Source organism: Chinchilla lanigera, unplaced genomic scaffold, assembly GCF_000276665.1.
Source record: "Chinchilla lanigera isolate Chin_1 unplaced genomic scaffold, ChiLan1.0 scaffold00167, whole genome shotgun sequence".
NCBI lineage: Eukaryota > Metazoa > Chordata > Mammalia > Rodentia > Chinchillidae > Chinchilla > Chinchilla lanigera.
The window spans coordinates 261,065-274,503 of record NW_004955568.1 but is presented as its reverse complement, the minus strand read 5'-3'; the positions used below and the strand labels follow the sequence as shown (position 1 = coordinate 274,503).

General features: G+C 40.8%; 2 protein-coding genes across 3 annotated transcripts in view; one reads left to right on the top strand and one right to left on the bottom strand.

Annotated features, from left to right (window-relative positions):
* Rnf115 (ring finger protein 115) overlaps positions 1-11,202 on the bottom strand; it is an 85,891-nt gene extending 74,689 nt beyond the window's left edge. For both annotated transcript variants that reach the window (XM_005413441.2, XM_005413442.2), the window contains exon 1: positions 11,001-11,202. In XM_005413441.2, coding sequence (XP_005413498.1) covers positions 11,001-11,105 — 105 coding nt within the window. In that variant the 5' untranslated portion in view covers positions 11,106-11,202. The remainder of the gene's footprint in view (positions 1-11,000) is intronic.
* Positions 11,203-11,450: 248 nt separating this feature from the next.
* Polr3c (polymerase (RNA) III (DNA directed) polypeptide C (62kD)) overlaps positions 11,451-13,439 on the top strand; it is a gene marked incomplete in the record, with an annotated part of 20,220 nt that continues 18,231 nt past the window's right edge. Inside the window, 2 exon segments of the mRNA XM_013509335.1 lie at positions 11,451-11,590; positions 13,066-13,232. Of these exon segments, the coding sequence (XP_013364789.1) occupies positions 13,086-13,232 (147 nt within the window).

Genomic DNA, 13,439 nt, shown 5'->3' with positions numbered 1-13,439 from the left:
GCTCAACAAGAAGCTCAACTCTGCCTGCCTCTCATAAATAGTAAGTGGTCCACTGGCTAAAGGGTTTCAACAGGTACAAAGGCAGAAGTTGGGAGAGAGTGGGCAAGAGAAGGGTAAGTAAAAAGAATTAAGATGTGTTATATACATGGACCAGTTCCCCATGATGAATGTAATCATTATGTACTGTAAATATATACTAATAAAAAAATTTTAATTATAAAAAATAAAAACAAAACAAAGGCAGAAATTGGCAAGAAAAATCCTACAATTACAATTCCTTCATTAAATATAGTAACTAACAAATGTCTATTATGTACCAGGCACTGTTGGACACTGATGAAAAAGGAAACAGCAATGATTAGTAAGGAAATGAGAAGGTAAAGGCATGGAGGAGGACTTATCTAAAGGACAAGCAAATCCTTATCAAGTACAACTTGTAAAAGTCTAAAAGACAAAGACTGAATCTTGCAATACAAAAAGTTACTGCTCAAAGTAATGAATAATAAGAGAAAAGGAAGAGTGAATGATAAAATGGAAAAAAGAAAATGTTTTCTTGTGGTAAAAGGGGTCCTAGGGACCACACCCAGGGTGCTCTACCACTGAACTACATCCCCAGCCGTTTTTATTTTTTATTTTGAGACAAAGCTTTGCTAAATTACCCAAGCTAGCCTTGAATTTGCAATCCTCTTGGTCATTTTTAAAGAACATAATACAAGTGACTAAGAACATATTAAGACCTCTATGGAAATGTCTTTAAAAGGTCCTACCAAAATTTAGGCGAAGGGTATAGCTCAGTGGTGGAGTCCATTGTGAAAACTGGGTGAGACACCGGGTTTTGAGCACCAGCACTCAGCAGGGGAAAAGTGTCACTGACATTTAATGGGTAGATCCAGAAAGCACAGGAAAGTTCAGTAAAAAAAAATCTGTATTCTCAAACTTTCATATGAGTATTTTTAAGGATTCAAGAACTCTTTATAATTATAAAGCCTAGGAACTATTCCCACTCTACATATAACACTCTCTTTCACATTGCACCATTTTAATATGCAGTAAAATGTCCAGAAAAGTTAACTACTGGCTAAAGCAAGAAAAAAGTATACTTTGTTTTACTTGTACCTTTACCAAGAATTGTTCAGCATTCTGAAAGTTTGTTTCTCATGGCATTTAAATTACAAATCCCCTATAACAGTTCACTTCAATAGCTGTCATGTCAAACTGATCCTATGTCTAATAACAACATCTACTACATTATATCTTTCTGTTGGGGACATCTCAGTATTTACAGATTAATATATATATTATTCCCCAGTACTACAAAAAAATTAAAAAGAAAAAAGTGTGAGACACAGCAGCACACACCTGTAATCCCAGCTACTCAGGAGACTGAGACCGGAAGATTGCAAGTTCAAGGCCAACTTAAGCAACTTAATAAGGCTCTGTTCTCAGAAAGGGCTGGGGAGCAGTTCAGTAGAAGGCCCTGGGCTCAATCCCTAATACCACATAATAACAATAACAACAACAATAATAACAATAAATTGTCATTATTTTTATTTATCCTTTAGTTTAGGAGAATTTTTAAAATATATTATATGTATAGAAAAGCTGGCCAGGCGTGGTGGCACACACCTATAATCCTAGCACTTGGGATGCTGAGGCAGAAGGATCATGAGTTCAAGACCAGCCTGGGCTACAAAGTGATTTCAAGGCCAGCCTGAACTGCATAGCAAGACCCTGTCTCATAAAAAAAAGCTGTTTTATTTATCTATTTCATTTACTTGTCTATTTCATTTGGCTGTATTTCAAAATATTTATTACAAAAAGAGGATATTGGTCTGAAGGGTTTGAGAATGACCAGGTTAAAAGATTAGCATCACTGTAGGATACATGCAGGTCTCAGTTAACCCACAAAAAAGCAGAAAACAATGAGAAACTATGGCAATTTCTTTTCATTTTTGATTATGTAAATTCTAAGTGTAGTGAAAAACAAACACAATAAAACCCTCATTGAAGATGGTTCTGTAGGTTTAAAGTCTATTCAAATCTGTAATGGCAAGGACGTATACAGAATACTATATCTTGTCTACTAAAGTTCTCTGTGACACTTGCTGAAATCATAAAGAAGATTACCTATATTAACAGGTTTTCAAGGAAGACAAAACTAAGAGGTCTCTTTTAGGAAAAGAAGCCTCACAGTCATCATAGAAAAAAAGTATTCCTAGTTTATAATCAGGAGAGTTGACATACTTCAGTCTCATACACATACATCTGAGTACTACTAACAAACAAACAAGAAAAAAATCTTAAGAAAAGTCTTTTCAACACTTAACCTACACTGCATTTGAAACTGTAGAACATAGGTAGGCATGATGGTGCACCCCTTTAATCCAACACAAAGGAGGCTGAAGCAGGAGGATCACTGCAAGTTCATGGCCAGGCTGGTCTACAAAGTGAGTTCAAGGCCAGCCTCAACTGCATAGTGAACCGCCCCCCATAAAAATGAATCTACAGAACAATCTAAAAGTTCCTATATCTGTACAAATAAGAACTGCTCATCATTCTCATGCTGCCTTTCAATCAAGATTCCATAGCTCCATTCCATCTTATAATGAGGTATAATAAGTAAACTGAGAGGGGTCAAATGACTAACTTCCAGTCATACTAAGAATCAGTATTAAAACAAGACTGGTAACTTCAATCCTTCCTCTCAGCCAAGAGGCTGAAAAACTAATAGTGTTACCACAAACTCTCCTCTAACTTCTCAAAGACTTGACCCTCTCAAGTGAAATAGAAATAAAACTACACCAAGCCAGGCATAGTGGCACGTACCTATAATTCAACAATCAGGAGAATTGCCATGAATTGGAGGCCAGGTTGGATTACACAGTGAGTTTAAGGCCAGTCTGAACTATACAGAGACACCCTGTCTCAAAAAAAAAAAGAAAAGGAAATAAAGCTACACCAAAATAAAACCTTAAGTACAAGAAGACAAAGGACTATACCTTTATTCACACCACCATTTCTCAACCTCAACATTCTTGACATTTTGAGCTCAATAACTCTTTACTGTAAGAGGCTGTCCTGTGTATTGTAGCATGTTTATTAGCAGTACCTTTTGCTTCTGTTTGCTAGGTAATAGTTGCAATCCCCCTTTCCCTCCCTGCTGTAACAGTCAGAAATGTTTACAAACATAACTCATTGCTCTATACTATCTCCTTTATTACCCATGATTAAATGATGGAGAAAAAAGCCAGCATCTACACCTTCTAATTCAACTATAGAAAAAAAAAGCAACTTTCACTTTCTTTCTTATTTTTTATAAACTGGCTGCCTGAAAGACCTTAGCATCCTCTCCCTAAACCAAAGAAAAGGTCATAAAAGAGCAACGAAACACAAAGTATTAACATCTAGTCCATACTTCCTCCCTCCCAAAAAAATGACAAGGAATTTTGTGTGCAGTAAAATTTTTTTCTTCTTCATACAGAAAAATTCCCACAAATTTCCCCTATATATACATGTCAATTTATCAGCAGAATGTCAAGACTAGAAATAGCCTTCTATCCTAGGTGTGTATGTATATATATATATATACATATACTGTGCTTATTTGCGGGTCTTGCAGGAAATACACTTACTCACACTGTAGTCACTACTTTTGAAATGTAACTACTGGGTATTCAATTCATATCACTCCTTGCAGGAAATACATTTACAGACACTGTATGTGCAAATATAACACTTGCATTTTATACCACAAGAGACTAAAACACTAAAGTCACTACTTTTAAAATGTAACTACTGGGTATTCAATTTATATCACTCCTTCAATTAAAAAATACCTAATAAGAGACTGGTATGCTGATGCATGCCTGTATTTTCAGCACTCTCGGAGGCTGAGGCAGGAGGATTGCAAATTCAGCCCAGCCTGGGCAACTTAGAGACTTAGTAAGACCTGTCTCAAAATAAAAAAGGGCTAGGAATGTAGCTCAGTGTGAAGGCCCTGCGTTCAATCTCCAGTAATGCCAATAAATAAATAAACTGCTGCCATATTGCAGATAGATGCTAATTAAGCAGATTTTGCGGACAGTCATCAATGACAGAGCTTAGGGTAATCTAATAAGTAAAACCTCTCAAACCCCACTCAAATCACTAAATTGCATCTGCTGGCTCAATATCACTATGAAATCTTACAGAGGCTATCATGGCTCTCCTCATGCTACCCCATCCTGCTTTCCCTAGGGTGTATTTTTATCTTGCTTTTTCCTCCTTTACTCCACCCAAGCTTGCTCTACACAGCCAGTTTCTTCCTCACTCCTCACCTTTACTTTGTAAAATAAACTTTAACACTGCTAAAAAAAAAAAAAAAAAGAAAAAAAGAAAAAAAAGAAAGAAAGAAATCTTGCCACTGGGCATGGTGGCACACACCTGTAATCCCAGCTCTCAAGAGACTGAGGTGGGATTGCCCCAAGTTCAAGGCCAGCCTCCTGAACTACATGGTGAGACCCTGCCTCAAAAAACAAAAATAAATAAGAAATCTTACAGATACCTACTTTTTTTGGAAGGCAGTAGTTAAACCAGGGCCTTCACACTGAGAAACATCCCCAAACTTTCTGTTTGTTTGTTTTAAACAGGGTCTCACTTTGTAGTGGAAACTGACCTTGAACTCACATGTAGCCCAGACTGGCCTCAAACTCACAATGAGCTTCCTGCCTTAGCCTCCTTCCTCCTTAGTGCGGGGATTACAAGTGGACACCACCACACCCAGTTCATTTTTTATTTGCAAACAGGATCTCAATAATTGGGCTTTCTCTTCTCCTACCTTGGCATCCCAGAGCACTGGAATTACAGATGTGCTGGGATTACAGATGTGTACCACCACACCTCGTGTTGCTACTCTTTACTATACAGCAACTAGAACACATTCCTGTTTAAAACACAACACAGTGCATACCTGTGTAGTACCTGGTAAAGGGTCAAATGAAATAACATTATTTATTGATAAGGATGACAGTTTATTAAGCCAAGGAAGGCAATATAACAGGGAAATACAGGGAGAGAAGTCTACTAGTTCCTTTCAGCAGAGCCTCAGAAGTGAGCAATATATGTACTCTTCTCAATTAAATAGTTTCTCATCTGAATGTGGGAAATGCCCTCATCTCCATAAAACACTTAAAAACCACCCTAGTCTCATCAATGCCAAAAGCAGGTTATTTATTACGCATATGGTTTATCTCATCTGTGTAATGACGCCACCAGATTCAATCTCATAAAATAATCTCTGACTTTGATTTAATGGAGGAGGGGAAGGAGGTGGTATGGGGGAGGGGGTATGTTCGGACACTCCAAGACACAGCCTTCCATAATGCACGTCTCAGTCAGCCTTTGATATAGCACGGTAAGTCCATTAGTCTTGACTTCACACATCTCTCAACAGGACAGTCAGATGAGGTGGAAACTTCTGCAAAGTTTCCTTAAGTATTTCTCCTACCATCTTATGAACAAAAAATGGCATTTTTACCCAATCATATATAAATCTGAAATCTAGGGGCTTCAGACCATGTAATCAAAATCTGTTATTTTAAAATCCAGCTGGGCATGGTGGCACACATGTGTAATCCTAGCACTTGGAAGGCTGAGGTAGGGGAATTGAAGACAGCCTGGGCTAAATAAGGGGTTTAAGGCCAGCCTGAAGTACATATCAAGACCCAGTCTCAAAAAAAACCTGCAAGTTTAAGGTGGAACATAGCTCAGAGGTAGAGTGCTTGTCTAGCATGCACAAGGACCTGGGTTTGATCCCCAGCAACCACCCCCAAAAAAATCCAAGGTTAGTATTCACTAAAATTAGCTTCACTGTTAATGGAAAAAACACTTTCAATATGAGAAAAACTCTGAAAGCAAAGCAATGCTCACTTGGAATGGAGTCTTCTTTGAAGTCTAACAGATATCAGTGCCACTAAATACATTTTCATTTTTAAACTCCCTTCATGATTTCACATCTCTTAGTATCTTCTTTCTAAATGAATTTTTTGTCCTCTTAAGTAGGAGGATCAAAATAAAGACACACTAAGCTAAGATAGATCAGGATGAGTACTAAGAACTGATATTTCATCACGTTAAATAAATGCAAACCTATATGCAGTTTAATATATAGCATTAGGCATATTCTAATCTCTCTCCAAAATTATAACCAAAACTATTTTTTTCTTTTTGTTTTTTTGAAATGCAATCTCTATATAGTTCAGGCTGGCCTTGAACTCACTATGTAGTCTGGGCTGTACTCAAACTTGCAGAGATCCTCCAGCCTCAGCCTCCCAAGTACTGAGATTACAGAGTGCACCACCATGCCCAGCCAAAACTATTTCTCTTAACAAACATGAAAGTAAGCCAGACTGATGCATCTATCAGAGTAACAAGACTAACAAAAAAATTAAAGTTTGTTTCAAGGCTGAACACTAGGTAAGCTGTTACTGTTGCTGCATGTACTTCCAAATGTTTCAAAATGTGTTATATTCTAAATCTAGTAAAAAAGAAGTAAGAATTGTAAAACCTTGCAACCTAGTCCCATTGAACATCCTTATAGCTCTGCTACATGGTGAATAAATCACCACAGTTGAAATGGCTCCAAACTAGTCCTTCCCACCAAGTAGGTAAACACCCAGTAATAGCCATTAAAAGCTAATGTAGGGTTCAGGATGTAGCTCAGTGGTAAAGCACTTGCCTACCTTCCATCAAGGCCTGGGTACAATCCCAAAAGCCACAGTAGGAGGGGGGATGCTGGCGTAAACTCAATATCCAGTCCCTGGTATTCAGTCAGAACAGCACTCAAAGGTGACACCCACTATCACAAGAGTCAGTACCCTCTATAGACGCAAATTTAATCTAGACAATGAAAACCTTTATACAAAAAAATTAGATCTGGCTATTCTCAGGACAGCCAAGTTTCCAATAATATTTATCTACTTCATGAAACTATGTATTCTGCTATTGTATGCTGGGAATTTATAGTGAAGGAATTTCAAGGTTACATCGAATATTATCTCTAAAAAACTTTTCAATGTTGCTGTATGTAGATACAGACATATAGGGCCACAGATATAGCTCAGCGGCATAAGCGTTTGCCTGGCAAGCCTGAGGTCATGAGTTCAATTCCCGGTACAAAAAAAAAAAGATATAGACATATAGATCATATACAACCATATTACCAGCATTTGTTCGTTTTTCAGGAGCAGAAACAGGTTTGCACTGAACAAGATACTTACTGACCTGGTCATGAGGAATGGCTATGAAACAAAATGAAACTCACTGGTTCATATACAAATCAAAACAGTAAGCCAGACACAGTGGCATATGCCTATACCCCAGCACTCTGGAAGGATGAGGCAGAAGGATGGAAAGTTTGGGTACCTTAGCAAGACCTTGTCTCAAAATAAAAAAGGACTGAAGGCATAACTCAATGTGGTTCAATCTCCAATACATAAAAAAAGCAAAACAAAACACTGTAACTCTAACCTCATTGTAGCTTTTCCCAAAAGCATAATTACAATGATTTACCACTGCACATCACTGTAACTACAATTAATAAACTGAAAATTGTTAGAACAGATTTTAAGTGTTCTCACCACATCAAAAAAAAAAAAGGTAAATAGGGTAACGTGTATACAAGGGCTGATCAAAATTTAGTGTGTGTCCAAATTTTAAAAAGTACTACATTAAGGGAAGGCATGGTGGTGCACACCTGTAATCCCAGCACTCAGGAGGCTGGGGCAGGAGGATCACCTCAAGTTCAAGGCCAACCTGGGCTATGTAGGGTGTTCAAGGATAGTCTGGACTACATAGCAAGGCCCTGTGTCAAAAAAGTACATGAAAACACACATTGCCAGGTCGGGGATATAGCTCAGTGACACAGTGCCTACCTCGCAAGCATGAAGTTGTGACTTTGATTCCCAGTACCAAAAAATTAATTAATTAATTATTTATAAATAAATAAATAAAACACACATTGCCATTATCCCCTCTCAAAATACTCCCCCTAGCTCAGAACACTTATCCTATCATCCTTGCCATTTTCTGAAGCAGTCTCTTTTGTGTGTTTAAGAGGTATGACCAAAAGTACAGTGACTGTTAAAGCCAAGTGCCGTCTGACAGAAAGGCAAGCTCATGAAAAACATGGTATGTACTCATCCATCTTATTCACTAGGCCTAGCACCATGCTTCTGGCTCTTTCCCAAAGGCAAAATGACCATGAAAGGTAAAAGTTCTGAACTGATTTAAGACATAGAGGCAGCCATGACAGCATAACTAAAGACACTCAAGGAAGCACATTTCCAGAATTGCTTCAGAAAAGTGGCAAGAGCAATGGGCTAAGTGTGTTCAAAGGGAGGGGGAGTATTCTGAGGGGGAATAATGACAATGTGTCTTTTACTGTAATACTTTTTTAGTATTTAAATTTTTACTGTATTTATTGATCATACCAAGTATGTTAGAGTTAGCCATTCTACAATGTATATGTAACATGTTGTGCTCCATAGATACATAATATTTTACTTGTCAACTGAAAACAAAAGAACAAACAATCTAATAAGTGCTTTCCCTTCTTCCTCAACACGTTCTTCCTTTTGCTACCTTATGGTCTTGGGTATTCTCAGCCCGAATTGGGTATTCTGAATCTGAATTCTACTTGTCCTTCAAAACTTAATTCAAATCCCATCTTTGTCCATCACACCTTCCCAAAGGCACCAATGCTACCATACACTCTGAAATCAAAAACACATATCCTCTTTCACTTTCCTGTCATTCAATAATAACATTTCAGTCAACAAATGGACTAGAGGGGTGGTTCCATAAAATTACACGGCCTAGTGACACTGTAGCCATCTTATACTCCATATTTTCACAAACATGAAACCACCTAATGCATTTCTCAGAACTTGTCCCTCTCCTAAACAATGTATGACTACATTGTTACTTTGTTACTTTGACTTTTTCCAAGTTTGTCTCTTCCTCTTTTTGAGACACAGTCTCACTTTGTAGTTCAGGCTGGTCTCAAGCTCACAACAGTTCTCCTGCCTCAGCCTCCTGGATGCTGGGATTACATGTGTGTGCCACCTCAGCCAGCATAAGTGAGGTTCTTAAAAGTAAGAACCACATATTCCTCCATATCACCTCCACAATATCCCGCAAAGAATCCTGTATGTAAAGTGGTACTTGCATACTTACATTCAATTGTGATAGGCCTCAACTTACAAGTCAGACATGATATAATAAATCTGACTAAAAAGATCAAGAACTCCAGATAGCTCACAAAATCTTAAAAAAAACCCCAAAAGCCTTTCAAATAGCCATTTTAAGATTTGAAGTGATAAGACACAATAAAACTGTGGAAATGTAGACTAAATGTAGACTGTTTCTTCTCACTGAAAAACAAATTAATGAACAGCAACTTAAAGATTCAAAGAGCTAAGGTCACAGTGGCATCGTATTCAACATGTCACTGGTCACATGCACTGGCTAAACTCCAGATTCCCTATCTGTGTTGAGAATTCTGGAGGTTCTAATGTCTGCTGGAAAAAAACAAGGTCTTCCTGACACTGAAATATGCCAGAAAGCACACACACAGCAAAACCATGTAGCATTAGAAGAACTATGATTAAATTAGAGTAAGGCAAGTAAAAAGGGAAGAAAATGCTGTAAATGTCTTAGCTGGGTGTGGTGGAACACACCTGCAATCCCAGTACTCTGGAAGGCTGAGGCAGGACAGTCATAAACTTGCAAATTCAAGCCCTGCCTGGGGAACTTAGAGATTTAGCGAGACCCTGCCTGAAAATTAAAAATTAAAGGACTGGGGATGTAGTTCAGTGCAAAGGCCCTAGGTTCAATCCCCAGTACCCTCCCCCTGCAAAAGCCCGGGGACACACACACACACACACACACACACACACACACACACACACACCTTTTAGGTGCAAAGGCTATAAAGTAGTTTTTAGGGACTTATTCACTATATTCCATTTGTGTTTCTAAGACATAAAACAAACGGGCACACTTTAGTAGGCCTTCTCCCAGATTTTGAGACACTCTAAACACAAAGGTGAATATAACATGCAGCCACCCTATCTTAAGACTGAACCTTGACACTTCTAGAACCCAAAACAGCTTCTGGGTTTGGGATGCGGGCACTAGCTAGCATACCGCAGAGTCGTCTTCTTCACAAACTAGACCACTACTGCTCTACTGGCTGACAATCTGGCAGAAACAAGTGAAAATAATTTTACGTCTGAGGGAGCAGTTCCTAACATTCTCTCCTGGATCTTCTGCTTAACTGAATAGAGTGGGGAGGAGCAGGTATGAGAGGTGGCACTAAAAACAGTAGCAGTATGAGACCCAAAATAAGTTAAAACATGTTCTACCTTCTTCCTAAATTCATTTCCTTCAGTAGTGACAGGGAGCACAGGCAGTCTGCAAGTCATCAACACACCGCTATTTTCACTTTCACAAGAACCCTGGAAACCACTGAAGACCAAAATCCCTCTCCCCAGTTACGTTCCAGGCCTCTGTGTGCCTCCTCTCCTAGGGACAAACGTCAAGAGGGCCAGTCTTCAGCAACCCGTTATTTCCCCTCACCAACAATACGAAAGGTTTAACGGGAAAGTCGTGAAAAGTGGGAAGGGAAACCGCAGGCGAGAAGCAACAGAGGGAAGTGCACGTACGGCGGCGGGCGTCACGGAGAGGAGACAAGGTGAAGAACAGTGCCCTAAAATCGGGGGAGCGTTGTCCGGAGAATTCGCTAAGGAACACAAAAAAGATGGGGGGCGGCAAACGAGGGACAAGGTGCGGCGACCAAGGAGGAAACGAGGGTTGGGCAAGGCTTACAGAGCCAAGGGCCCGACGCCAGGATCTGGAGCCGGCTCCTGGGGAGACCGGCTCGGGAACGGGGGGATCCGGTGCCGAGCCCTGGGGGCAGGGATCTGAGCCGGCACCAAGCTCAGAGGGCAAGGGGCTCTCACCGGCAGTTTGGGGCTGACCTCGCCCTTGCAAAAGTGGCAGAAAAATCGGTGGGCGGCTACCGCTTCCTCCTTCGCGTCCGCCCCGGCCGCCGAGGCCTCCGCCATCTTTCTCCTCCGCCGCGGCTGTCGGAGCAGGCAGCCGGCCCCTGCCTCAGGCCGCTCCCCCGGCTGCGGTCGCCGCCTCCGCCTCCGCCCCTCAGTGCGGCCGGCGGCTCCCGAGCCCGCGTCGGTCACGTGCGTGGGCCGGGCCAGAGAGGCGACGGCAGGCCCGCCACCCCGCGGCCCGCCCACCAGCCGCACAGTGTGGGGCAGGGGAGCCCAGCCGCCCGCCGCCTGCAACTCAAACAGGCTTTCGCCGTCCTCCAGCCTTCCAGCGAGAAGAGAGACAGAGCGTCCCCGGAAACCACCGAAACTCGGGGGTAGAGCGGCGCACCTTTTCCCTCCTCCGGCGCCGGGCTGATCGCTATCTGCTTCCGGGAAAGAGACGTGGTCTCCGCTTAGGTGCAGGTGGCGAACTCGAGCTGCGGAATATCGTCTTGCTGACCGCGGCAGCCGTAGGTTAGGGACCTTGGATGCTCCCTGACCCTGAGGTTAGTGGAAAATGACATCTGAGCGAGGCGGCTCTGACTCTGAGCCAAAAGACCACGTCCGCGACGGCCGACTGCGTGAAGGGACCGAAGAGCCAGGAGCCAACACCTTGGAAATCCTTTCCGAGGATGGCAGAGGGTCTAAAGATGCTTCTCCAAAGACATTTGGATGATTGAAATAGTCTCTCCGATATCGAGTCTGGGGGGCAAAGAATTGGCATCTAAGGAATTCACCGCAGCTTGTGATAGGGGAGCAATCATTCAGCCACCTACATCAGTTTCTCTTTGTGTCTACCTTATCAAGCAGTAAAATTTAAGAATTAAGTTTCTACAAACAATATAACTCATCTCCTGTTTGAAACACTGTTGAGATGAGTTGAGAAACACTTTTACCTACTCGTTTCTTTTTCTAAAGTGTCTTTTCTTTATGGATGAGGAACAAAATTGCCTGTTCACTCCCACTGAGCAGTGAAAAATGAGTGACCTTAATTCTTTGCGGAATCTAAGGTCTGTAGCAGATTACAGAATCATCTATACCTAGTTTTTTTAAAAATGAGAATCACATGTACTCCCGTAAAAATCCGTTTCATCCGTATGCACTTCTAGGATTTTCCTATGCATTTTTTTGTCTTTTTTTTGAGACGGGGTTTTGCTATGTAGTTCAGACTGGCCTTGAGTGCTGGGATTACAGGCGTGCGCCACCACACCCGGCTTTTTTTACTCGAATTTTATTCTGTGTTTTTCTTTGCAATTTGCTTGTATTACTTGTTTTTGTTTTTGTTTTTGTTTTTGAGACAAGTCTGGCTATGCAGTTCAGGTAGGTCTTGAACTCACTATATGGCCCAGGTTGGCCTTGAACTGGCAACGATCCTCCTGCGTCAGCCTCCCACGTGCTGGGATTATAGGCATGTGTCACTACCCCCAGTTTACAATATGAATAATTTTTGTGCTAATATGTATCGTACTAAATCATTTTAAATGTTGGCTTAGTGTATCCCATTGTACAGGTATACCGTAATTTATTGTTAGCCACTAGGTGTTTCAGTATGTCAATACTGTATTGTAAAGAACTAGTGCCAGGGGTGGTACTGAATGCCTTTAGTCCCAGCACTCAGGAGACTGAGGGAGGAGTATCCACTCCAGTTTGAGTCCAGCCTAGACTACATAGTACAAGGCCAGCCTCTCTTAGAAAATCAAAAATAAATAAATAGAACTGTGACGTTTTTTATTATTATCTTGGAATAGAGTATCTAAAATGACATTGTTAAATATGTGCAAGATGTTAATGCTTTTCCTATGTATTGACAAATTACTTTCCAGAAAGAATACACAAATTTACAGCGAGTTGTGGTGGCATGCACCTGTAATCTCTCTAGCCTGAGGCAGGGGCATGCACAAGTTCAAGGCCAGCCCAAACTACATAGTGAGACTGTCTCAAAACAACAAACAAAAACAAATTTACACTGTTTTTTTCGTAGTTCTGAGACTTCCCAATACAATGACTCAAGCTGAAATTAAACTGTGTTCTTTGTTGCTACAAGAGCATTTTGGAGAGATTGTAGAAAAAATTGGAGTGCACCTGATCAGAACTGGCAGCCAGCCACTTAGAGCAATTGTGCATGACACAGGAACATCCCTGGATCAGGTATGTTTAGATAACATCAGTTTGTTCTCTTTAATTTGTTTCATTAATTTTTCTCACCTACCTTTGAATTCGTTCCTAGAAAGATGCGAAGAAAGCCTACCCTTGGTCAGAACAATGTTACTGGGGGTGGTAGAAGATAGCAGTTAGGCCCTGAGGTTCTACTTCTCAATTATCCCTAGCTCATCATAGCTTCTTTCTTTTTTTTTT